Source organism: Carassius auratus, chromosome 37, assembly GCF_003368295.1.
Source record: "Carassius auratus strain Wakin chromosome 37, ASM336829v1, whole genome shotgun sequence".
Taxonomy (NCBI): domain Eukaryota; kingdom Metazoa; phylum Chordata; class Actinopteri; order Cypriniformes; family Cyprinidae; genus Carassius; species Carassius auratus.
In genome coordinates, this window is record NC_039279.1 from 14,103,043 (window position 1) to 14,115,072 (window position 12,030).

Sequence of the window (12,030 nt, forward strand, 5' to 3'; positions counted from 1 at the left end):
CATACAAATTATCATTAAATATACATATATATATATATACATACATATATATATATATATATATATATATAAATGAAAATGTTTGATGTTTGAGAAGTTTATATGTAATTCTAAATTAAATCAGTTTATCATATAAATTGATTGGGTCTTTTCTTGAGACTAGGATTAAACTGCTCGATTCATATGGATTACTTTTACAATGTCCTTATGAACTTTTTTAAGTGTCAAATTTTGGTGGAATGGCCTTTTAATGGAGGCCAAGAAAATAAAAAATAAAAACCTTGTACAAATAATCAGTGAGGAACTCATAACTCAACAATAAAGCATGAGAAAAAATGCTTATGTAAATCTGCAACAGAACACATTAAAGGGTTAGTTCATCCAAAAATGAAAATTATGTCATTAATAACTCACCCTTATGCTGTTCCAAACATGTAAGACCTCCTTTTATCTTCGAAACACAGTTTAAGATATTTTAGATTTAGTCCGAGAGCTCTTAGTCCCTCCATTGAAGCTGTGTGTACGGTATACTGTCCATGTCCAGAAAGGTAAGAAAAACATCATCAAAGTAGTCCATGTGACATCAGAGGGTCCGGTGGAATTTTTTGAAGCATCGAAAATACATTTTGGTCCAAAAATGGCAAAAACGACGACTTTATTCAGCATTGTCTTCTCTTCCGTGTCTGTTGTGAGAGAGCGTTCAAATCAAAGCAGTCTGGATATCCGGTTCGCGAACGAATCATTCAGTTCACCAAATCGAACTGAATCGTCTTAAATGGTTCGCGTCTCCAATACGCATTAATACACAAATGACTTAAGCTGTTAACTTTTTTAATGTGGCTGACACTCCCTCTAAGTTCAAACAAACCAATATCCCGGAGTAATTCATTTACTCAAACAGTACACTGACTGAACTGCTGTGAAGAGAGAACTGAAGATGAACACCGAGCCGAGCCAGATAACGAACAAAACATTGACTCGTTCACAAGTCAAGAACCGTTTCTGTCAGACGCGTCCGATTCAGCTGATGATACTGCGCATGTATGATTCAGCGTGAAGCAGACAGACTCACAGGGCGTCTGAACTGAACTGATTCTTTTGGTGATTGATTCTGAACAGATTCTGTGCTAGTGTTATAAGCGCGGGTAAACCGAAGGCTTGAATCAAGGGCAATCATCGCAAATGACGCCATTACGTCGAGCGCAAAAGAACCGGTGAACAGTTTTCTTCAACTGGTTTATTGAATCGAACTGTCCGAAAGAACTACTGGTGATCCGAAAACCGATGCAACCGGTTTTCGGATCTACTTGTCCATGTCTGCAATAACTAGCGGACATGGACAAGTAGACCGTACACACAGCTTCAATGGAGGGACTAAGAGCTCTCAGACTAAATCTAAAATATCTTGAACTGTGTTCCGAAGATAAAAGGAGGTCTTACATGTTTGGAACAGCATAAGGGTGAGTTATTAATGACATAATTTTCATTTTTGGATGAACTAACCCTTTAATATTGTTATTTAAAATTTCATTATTCATAATTAAATTATTATTCATCTGTTTTGACAGTTCTGCAGCTGTTACCTGGATGAGATTCTTTAAATAGTTTAGCTTTTTTTTACTTTTTAAAATGACAAATTGTATATGACATATATGATTATTTATCTGTGTATATATTTATGTTTAATATAAATTATTAATGAATAAATACAGTCTAACATGAATTATAATCTTTCAATTAATCTCTCTAATCATGTCCAAAAATAAAATAATTATGTCTACCAAGCTCTAATAATGTATGGAATATTATATTAACAGACTATCCAAATTTTAATAAAACAATAGTTCTATACCTTTAGAAGCAAGGATGTGTCTGTCACTTTAAATATGGTTCACCCAAAAATTAAAATTCTGTCAGAATTTCCCCAGGTTGTTCTAAACCTGAATGAAATTATTTCTTCTGTTGAACACAAAAGAAGATACTGTGAAGAATGTGGGTAACTAAACAGCTGCTGGTCCCGTAATGATTTGATTCGGGACCATTGACTGTATAAAAGGGACGCATCATTTTACCTTTAACTTTCTTCAGTTGATTTCCATTCATCAGACCTGGCTAGGCGATCCAGCGGTGATGCGTTCAGAATAAGATCAACCAACGTTAGGATCGATTGGTCAGGTCTGGGTGACGGGAAATGGAAGTCTACAGATTGGGATAAGAGATTGAAGTCCGAATGTGGAACTTCGTTTTTGTCTGTGAGGAAATATTTTAAGGGGAAATGTATCTTCGGACCTTTTGTTTGCGTTACCTTTCATGCGCACACCATTAATGGAATAGATAACTAGCGTTAGTAGATTCCTATCAGATCTGATGACTGATTTGATCAGATGAGCAGCCTCAGTCAGCGCAGTGAACAGACCGAAAACAGCAACAGCCTCCATTCCAGAGCTGGTAAGTGACAGTATGGCCATATGATGCAGATAAACGCTATAAATCACGGCAAAGTCACTTATGAGTTGGAACGTCTTTTTGACTATAACCTCTTCCGATTCAAATTCGATTCAGTGCAGCCTGTATTGTTGAATCCACATTGTGAATGTCTTCACAATAATACTACATACAGAATAATAGTTTTTGCATCAATCATGTTTAATAACATCTATTGTTGTGTATTATATTATGCCATTAAAGCGTTTAGTTGATCTATGTTAAACATTAGCTGTCTCATAAGTGTTGACTTGTTATTGAAGTCTGTTGGCGAGACGGGATGTACATGTTATTGTGATCAATCGATCTGTTTGATTAAAATATTTCTTTCAGCTGTTAATATGAAACGACCTTTATCAATGCAATAGTCGAGTGTTTGAAGTCTGCAGTGTAAACGCCTGTTATTCAATGCAATGCAATGCAATGCAATAAGGTATCATTGATTCTTCAGCAGTTGCTAGTATCGTGGATACATTCAATTATTCATAATATAACAAGCAAATGCAGAACTACTTAGTCAGGACTTTCGTTTTGTTTGACTTTATAAAGGAAGACTGAATCATATATTGTTGTCTCATGCCCTGCCTGTGTCTGTATTTGTCTTCCTTTGTTTGGTTGTTGTTGTTGTTGTTAGCCTCTCCTCAGCCCAAGACTGCTGCACTACAGCATGTAGACAGCAGTGCTTTCTCCTGGAGCTTTTGCAAATGAAAATGGAGGACGTGTCTCTGTCCAGTATGGACAACAGTAAGATGGAGGTGAGTGGCTACGCCTTTATTTTTCATATGTTATATTCTGCTTAATTAGATCTGGGTTGAATAAACAAACACATGGGGGTGTTTCACCTCTTTGTCATGAAGCCTGTCTCATGTTATATATTTTACACTTATTTCATTGCTTTAACCAGCTGATGTGTCCATTGAGTGCAATGCGAATGTGACGTATTACCTCCGGTAGGTTACAGTGTGATTCAAGCGCATTAATTCATGCATGTGTTGCGCCTTCTCCCACAGGGCTTTGCTCAAGACATCCTGTCTGATCTGGTGGAGGATGCATGTTTGGGGCTTTGTTTCGAGGTTCACAGGGCAGTCAAACAGGGATACTTTTTCCTGGATGATACAGACCAAGAGAGTATGAAGGACTTTGGTGAGAGTCTCGCATGTGTCTCAAATAAGGCATTGAACTTGCATTTTCTGACCTTAGAGCCCTGCACACCAATAATGATAACAATAACTATAACAATAGCTATAAGCGTTCACACAAAGGTATGATAATGTGATTATATTCCTGTCCATTTTCACTGATATGACTAAAGTCACGTGTGATTATTTCACCAAAAGGATGTAAGATGTTCATTTTCATGATGACTTTACAGTTGAATCTTTTTATCTTAAGGTGCGATCACAGCCGCATTTTGGTGAAATTAGGGTAAAAGTACCATGATTTAGAATAAAAACTAAATACATGATCCAGTGGGGGCATGGAGACCATATAGGAAAGCACCATTAAGCTCAAAAAATCACAAAAAGGCCATCAAAGTAATTTTCGTGATATTCAATTCAATTCAAATTTATTTGTATAGCGCTTTTTACAATACAAACCATTGCAAAGCAACTTGAAGAAAATTAAGTTTCTCCATTATTAGTGTTCCTGTTGCTCAATTGGTAGAGCACTGCGCTATCAAGCGCAATGTTGGGGGTTCGATTCCCCGGGAACGTATGATGGGTAAAAATGTATAGGCTGAATGAACTGTAAGTCGCTTTGGATAAAAGTGTCTGCTAAATGTATAAATTTAAATTTTTAATTTAAATGTAAATATATTTAGTAGTAGCTTATCAGTGATGACTGTCAGTTTATTTACATATGGCAAAAAATGTACGGAAAAATCAATTAAAGACATAATCAAACAGACAATGAAAACTATTAACAGCAATTATTAAATGATGAAATCATTTGCAATTTAGTCCAAGATGTCTGAAGTCCTTTTCAAGGAAAGGCCATGTTTGTAATGGCAACAATTTCGGTATTCAAGACCAACTCCTGTCTACTTGACTAAGGAAATACTGAAATCTCAAAACAGCTTGCCAAACTCACATTTAAATTGCATATTTCAAGTCACCAACAAAATTCGACATGAACTATCCCATAAACATAGTTTTTTATCATCAAATAGTGTTAAAAATATATACAGGTGCATCTCAATAAATTACAATGTCTTGGAAAAGTTAATTTCAGTAATTGAACTCAAATTGTGAAACTCATGTATTAAATAAAATTAATGCACACAGACTGAAGTAGTTTAAGTCTTTGGTTCTTTTAATTGTGGTGATTTTGGCTCACATTTAACAAAAACAAATCTCAACAAATTAGAATACTTCATAAGACCAATTAAAAAAAAACATTTAGTGAATTGTTGGACCTTCTAGAAAGTATGTTAATTTACTGAACATGTACTCAATACTTGGTAGGGACTCCTTTTGCTTTAATTACTGCCTCAATTCGGCGTGGCATGGATGTGATCAGTTTGTGGCACTGCTGAGGTGGCATGGACGCCCAGGTTTCTTGACAGTGGCCTTCAGCTCATCTGCATTGTTTGGTCTCTTGATTCTCATTTTCCTCTTGACAATAGCCCATAGATTCTCTATGGGGTTCAGGTCTGGTGAGTTTGCTGACCAGTCAAACACATTAACACCATGGTCATTTAACCAACTTTTGGCAGTGTGGGCAGGTGCCAAATCCTGCTGGAAAATTAAATCAGCATCTTTAAAAAGCTGGTCAGCAGAAGGAAGCATGAAGTGCTCCAAAATTTCTTGAGCCCCTTTCACACTGCCATTCCGGCAAATACACGGGTGGGGTGCTCCGACAATTGTTCCCGGGTCGCTAGATTTTGCACTTTCACACTGCCAGTGATTAACTGGGATATGTGCGTGCTTTCACACACAACCCGTAAAGATCCTATAATGACACGTGACATCAGGGAGTGATGTATAATGTACGAGTCGAAAACGTTAGGCACGTTATACTTTCACTGAAGCAAGCGAACAATCTCTGCATCAGCGCGGAAAGTGAGGAACTAACTGATCTCTGCTTCATTACAGTTTGCACATATTTTTTAGTGTCAAGGAATTGTCAGCCACATTAAAAAGTTAACTGCCTAAGTCATTTGTGGATTAATGCGTATTGGAGACGCGAACCGTTTAAAACGATTCAGTTCGATTTGGTGAACTGGTTCAAAAAGATCCGGTTACATCGAATGATTCGTTCGCAAACCGGATATGACAAACTGCTTTGTTTTGAACTGTCTTACAAAAGACACAGAAGAGATGACAATGCTGAATAAAGTCGTAGTTTTAGCTATTTTTGGACCAAAATGTATTTTCGATGCTTCAAAAAATTCTAACTGACCCTCTGATGTCACATGGACTACTTTGATGTTTTTCTTAACTTTCTGGACATGGACAGTATACCGTACACACCGCTTCAATGGAGGGACTGAGAGCTCTCGGACTAAATCTAAAATATCTTAAACTGTGTTCCAAAAATAATCGGAGGTCTTACGGGTTTGAAACAACATGAGGGTAAGTTATTAATGACATAAGTTTGCAAATTGGGCGAAATAACCCTTCAACACTGGACTTCAACCAACTTGGGCCATGAGCTTCTCCACCCTTCCTCCAGACTCTAGGACCTTGGTTTCCAAATGAAATAGAAAACTTGCTCTCATCTGAAAAGAGGACTTTGGACCATTGGGCAACAGTCCAGTTCTTCTTCTTAGCCCAGGTAAGACACATCTGATGTTGTCTGTGGTTCAGCAAATTCCTTGACACTTCTGTGTGTGGTGGCTCTTGATGCCTTGACCCTAGGCTCAGTCCATTCCTTGTGAAGTTCACTCAAATTCTTGAAATTATTATTCTTGACAATCCTCATAAGGCTGCGATTCTCTCGGTTAGTTGTGCATCTTTTTCTTCCACACTTTTTCCTTCCACTCAGCTTTTTGTTATGTTATGCTGGGATAAAGCACTCTGTGAAAAGCTACCTTCTTTGGCAATGAATGTTTTTGTCTTCTGGAAAACTGTCAGATCAGCAGTCTTCCCCATGATTGTGTAGCCTAGAGAACCAAACTGAGAAACCATTTTGAAGGCTCAGTAAACCTTTGCAGGTATTTTGGGTTGATTAGCTGATTGGCATGTCACCATATTCTAACTTGTTGAGATAAAGGTGGATTAAAATAACCAAAGACTTAAAGGTCCCATTTTTCGTGCTTTTTTGATGCTTTGATTGTGTTTACATTGTGCAATATAACGTGTTCATGTTACGCCTGTAAAAAAACAGTATTTTTCACACAATTTACATATCTGTATAATCACTGTCATAAAAATGGGCTGATGTCTTCCTTGTTCTATGAAGTCCCTCGTTCAGAAATACGGAACTAGTTCTGATTGTGCCAGCAGTTCCTGTGTTATGATTCGACACTATCTTAGCGCACGCTGCCCTCCTGGAAATGCGATTGGGCTAGTTTTGAGCAGCAAGTGGGCTGGATTTGTTTTGAAAACCTGGCAATCCTGATCTGAACGCACTTGCTGGAGATGTACTTATAATCACAGGAGCGTTTTTACTGACGAAATGCGCATGAAAATCGCATTCGATTTTTTTTGCACAGCCCTAACATCTAGTTAACAAAGCTAAACAGCATTGCCCTTTATGTAATAAGTTACAGAAACTGTTAAACGCACCAACTTACCCGTTGTGGTCCATAAACAACGCCTTCTCCAGACAAAGAGGGAACTGCTCCATCTTTCAAGAATAATCTTTGTGCGAATCCGGCATTAAACTGATTGAGATTAAGGAAGCTGTCCTCAGCAAAATGTGCTGCACATAGTTTTACATGTGGATTATAATTTTCGGGAACCGAGTTAAACATAAATTGTAACCATTGATCTCTAAGTACAGCGTCCCTGGGAAGCTCAAACAAAGGTGATTGGACTCTGAGATGAAAATAACAGCGTTTCGACAACATGGCGACAAACACAAATTAAACTCTTCCTCTTCTCCATCAGAGCGCAACAAGACCAGGCCCCCTTTTTTGTGTATTCATGTGGGTGGAGGTTATTCAAAAAACGATTTTAGTGACATCATTACTGCATGAATTAGAGGGATGTAGTCCAAACGGGTCGTTCGTTGTAGGCAAATTCTGTTAAATAAAATATCTCTCTTGGCATTGAACTTTGAGCTTTAGAATTTTACAGATATTATTTATACTCTAACAACAACATTACACACTAATTAAAGTTTAAAACATGGGATCACGAAGAACTGGACCTTTAAACTACTTCAGTCTGGGCATTGAATTTATTTAATACACAAGTTTCACAATTTGAGTAACCGACCAAAATGTAAGCCACCTTTAACCCAAGTTTTCTGCTGTCTTTTGTAGAAATCGTGGACCAGCCTGGAGTAGATATTTTTGGGCAAGTGTACAACCAGTGGAAAAACAAAGAGTGTGTGTGTCCCAACTGCAGCCGGAGCATCGCTGCCTCACGGTTTGCTCCTCACCTAGAGAAATGCCTTGGCATGGGCCGCAACAGCAGTCGCATTGCCAGCCGAAGGTATTATAACTGAACGTTCCCTGAAGAATACTTTAATATAGATGTCACCTGAGCTCCAGGCAAATGTTCATGAAGGGTTAATGCTTCCCTGAATATCTGGAGTCATGCTGTTTGGGAACATGTGATAGTAATGTGTTTATATATAAATGTATATTTAGAATTGCGAGTGGCAACAACACAAACAAATCAGAAAGCGATCAAGAGGACAATGATGATGTCAATGACAATGACTGGTCTTATGGGGCAGAAAAGAAAGGTGAGTCTGTAATATATCATCTTTCTTTGCAGTATTGTAGATATTGCCACTCAAGGGATTTCACTGCATAAATAGTAACTGCAACTAGAATTTATGAATGTATGAGTGTTTTGAATAATTGTCATATTTAATATTTTTCTTTCTAGCCAAGAAGAGAAAGTCAGATAAGGTATTTTTACATTCTTTGAAACAGCCTGTGCCCTTGGTAAGTTTGTTTTTACTATTACAGATGTTCTGTTTGCTCTTAGATGGCCCCTCAGATTTGTAGCCACAGGATCTGGTGCAAAGCAAGTTAGAATTAGTTTATTAAAGGATGTAGAATTTTATCCACAATTCTTGTCAACAAGAATGTTTTGTTCAAACAGTAGCTGTCTAATAAGTGCTGGACTTTTGCATATTATACATGCCTTTTCCGTAACCTTGTCTCTTTGTTTCATTTTCATATCCTGGCTGCAAGCTAATAATGTTTGTTGTCTCTTTTCTTTCTGCACAGAATCCAAATTCACCAAGAAGATCCAAATCCATGAAACATAAAAATGGTAGGTCTGTGTTTTTCTTTCTTGTGTGAAATCTGTAATCTATTCAAGTTTAAGACCCCTGGTATACTCACGGCGAAGGTCTTTTTTTTGTTCTTCGCTTAGGGGTAGAAAGAAGTTTGAAATACCTAATCAGCAGTGGTATACTGTTAACAAACGTCCTAATGCTGCTGAAAGTGGCATTTATATGAATATGTAAATATGTACTGCATGCTTTCCTCTCAATAAAAAAATAAAACACAACAGAAATAACAGCAATGGGGGGGGCAGCATTCAAGCATCTTATCATATTGACTTGGACATGTTTGCTTCATATCTGCACTTCAGCACTCCACTCAAAAAACAACACATTTATTATACAGCTCTTTATACAGCAGAATGATTGAATAAATCGCCCAAAAATTAAACATTTCTGAAAATGTACCCACCCTGGCCATTCAAGTTATAGATGAGTTTACGCTGAAAACATTTGTATTATCTCTTGCTCACCAGTGGATAATCTGCAGTGAATGGGTGCCGTCAGAATGAGTCCACACAGCTGATAAAAAAAATCACAATAAGCCATATGACTCCAATCCATCAATTAACATCTTGTGAAAAGAAAAGCTGAGTGTTTCTAATTCATCATTAAGACTTTTTAACAGTGAAAATGTCATGTCTGAATCAGGAGAGCGATATGCACAGATCAAGCACCATTTAGAAGTGAAACAGTCCGAAACTGTTCTAAATAAATATGTCTGCGGATTATGATGGTTTTTTCAATGGACGAACTCGTATTTTGGCCAGAAGTGACAGTTTACCATTCAAATTGGATTTGTTTCTTTAAAACACAAATTTCAACTCCACAAGACATTAACTGTAGAACTGAAGTCGTGTGAATAATGTGTAGATAATTATAATGTTTTTAGCAGCTGTTTGGACTGTCATTCTGATGGCACCCATTCACTGCAGTTTCTACTATAAAGCAGCTCTTCAGTGTGTTCATGCATTTACTCACTTCTAACCTCGACAGACTGAACAGAAGAAAGGAACCAGAGAGAATTTCCACGTCAAAGAAGGCAGAGGCTCAGAGCACACCTACTCATTATGCAATCATCACAGACTTATGGTAGTTCGAAGGTGTTTTCCAGCCGGAGCAAACCTTTACAGAAAGTTTGCTTTGGCAAGCTGTTTCGAACACCCAAAGCAAACTCCAAATGAAAAAAAAACGCAAGGACGCAGTTATTTTGAAATTGAACTTTTTTTGCTTAGTTGTCAAACACGACCATCTAGCGCATGTTTACAAAGAAAAACAATGGAAATGCAGTGGAGTGGAATATAAAAACACATTCTGTGTCAACAGCCCCTTAAGCTGCATTCAACAAATCCAAGGTCCAATTTAAAAGGTTTACATGCTGGTTAAAAATGTTGTAAGTGATAATGTATGCTAGCAGTCAACAGTCTTTTAGTTATTTGAAAGTTTTTGAAAATAATTTTATTTAACTGTCTGGTGAACGGTTTTCTTGAAACTTTGCTGCGTTCTAAGCCACGTGTGGAGAACCAGGACAGTTTGTGTGTGTTGCTAAGAGATGAGACATTCTCTCAATAACACTGTGGGTAGCAGGAGTCACTAAATACCCACAGTGCCACACAGTTCACCTTATCACAGTCATTCAGTTTACCGTTTTTTTGGTCCTTTTTGTTTTTTTGCACGATCTCTCATATCCTGTTCATGCAGCTTTGATGGCTGGTCTCAAAAACGACACATCTAGGATAGAGGAACTTGCACGATTCTCTCAGGGAGGAAGTAAGAACTCATTGTATCAGCAGACAGACGCTGGGCCAGTTGAGCTCTCCCATCACTAAGGTGCAGGATTGTTTCTAAATGAACGATTCTCATATGGAATCTCTCATTCTGGGAGGATTTTGCAACAGTTAATAATTAAAAGAAAGATAAATCAGTGTAAACAGTTAACTATCAAATAATTACTACACAGGGTTTTATGACCTTTTTTGGAGAATCATGATCCAATAGAGTATTTTCTTCTCTCTGTAGTTTAATAGCCAAAGTGTGGTACAGTTGTACTATATTATGTCACTAGATCTATAGCACTTTTTTTTTCAATAGCAAGTTATTGATTGCAAAGACAGTTTGGCATAGATCTCCAAAAAGAATTAAGGCTTGAGAATATCTTTATCATTGAAATGTTTTTTTTCTTCAAAAATCTTTTCTTTTTTCAATTTTTTATGTTATAGATGTTTACAGTGTAAGGTGTCCTGTGCGGTCTCACTTTGTTTGTGACTGTGTGTATATGTATTTGACTAGGTGAAAGATGCTGCTATCCTGTGAGCCGTACACTTATGGGCATGTCATGTAATAAAAAATCTGAACTCTGAATGTTTCATGTGTGTTTCAGAAATATGGGTGTTGTAAATGCAAAAAAAAAAAAAAAAAATTGCCTGTAAGTCCCTTGGTAAAATGCATCACATGAGGCCTAGACTACTTTTGTGTTCATAGATAAGAAATGTGCAATTAATTAACTGGCTAGTTTTTGTCAATTAGTGCTGGTCCTCAAAATTGATTGTATGAGCTATTTTCTAAGACTCCTGATATTTACTACAACAAGAGTTGGGTAAGTGAATAAATAGCATTAAAGGAAATAAGCATTATGTCCAACAATGGCAACATTGCAGATGTTGTATATCTGGATTTCATTACTACTACAAATGTAATACCTACCCTATTATTTCAAATGCATTGTGAAAATGTTGACTCTTTTTATCACTGCTTGTCTGTCTGACAGCCGAATCAAATTAACAAATTAAATGTATTTGGAACATTGCTTTTGCTAAAATATAGAATACAAATCCCCCTTAGGGATTTTTTTTATTATTATTATTTTATTCTGTACAATTTTGCATGCGAAGGCTGAAGAGTTGAGACCAATAAACGCACAAAAATAATAAAATAATTAATTGGAACTATTAAAAAAAAAATACACGTGTCCATATGCTTAATATGATGATTTTATAATGAAATTAATTCTAATCATTTTTACATTGATGCTGTTAGGCAGGAGAGGCAGACCAGCCAAAAAAACTTTAAAAAACTTTTCATACAACAAATTGAGCAGCATCAAGACAGAGGGTATGATATGCATTTCCATATTCG

The 12,030-nt window shown here is 36.9% G+C and overlaps 1 protein-coding gene across 3 annotated transcripts; it reads left to right on the plus strand.

Annotated features, from left to right (window-relative positions):
• The first annotated feature begins 2,110 nt into the window (after positions 1-2,110).
• atxn7l3b (ataxin 7 like 3b) lies at positions 2,111-11,256 on the plus strand. 3 transcript variants are annotated; one of them, XM_026222953.1, is made up of 8 exons: positions 2,112-2,448; positions 3,119-3,239; positions 3,495-3,627; positions 7,916-8,087; positions 8,246-8,343; positions 8,490-8,548; positions 8,837-8,882; positions 9,892-11,256. In XM_026222953.1, exons 2-8 carry the CDS (start codon positions 3,189-3,191, stop codon positions 9,894-9,896), a joined length of 564 nt encoding a protein of 187 aa, XP_026078738.1. In that variant the 5' UTR covers positions 2,112-2,448; positions 3,119-3,188; the 3' UTR covers positions 9,897-11,256. The 3 variants fall into 3 exon arrangements, 2 of the variants coding, with proteins under 2 accessions (XP_026078738.1, XP_026078739.1); XM_026222954.1 differs by having other exon boundaries at positions 2,118-2,448; positions 8,490-8,512; XR_003277681.1 differs by having other exon boundaries at positions 2,111-2,448; positions 8,490-8,882.
• Positions 11,257-12,030: the final 774 nt, after the last annotated feature.

Bases quoted from the DNA above. Each gene is read 5' to 3' on its own strand.
- atxn7l3b (XM_026222953.1), top strand. From the start codon at position 3,189: ATGAAAATGGAGGACGTGTCTCTGTCCAGTATGGACAACAGTAAGATG. The intron at 8,088-8,245 runs GTATTATAACTG...ATGTATATTTAG, and splicing joins AGTCGCATTGCCAGCCGAAG to AATTGCGAGTGGCAACAACA. The intron at 8,549-8,836 runs GTAAGTTTGTTT...CTTTCTGCACAG, and splicing joins TGAAACAGCCTGTGCCCTTG to AATCCAAATTCACCAAGAAG.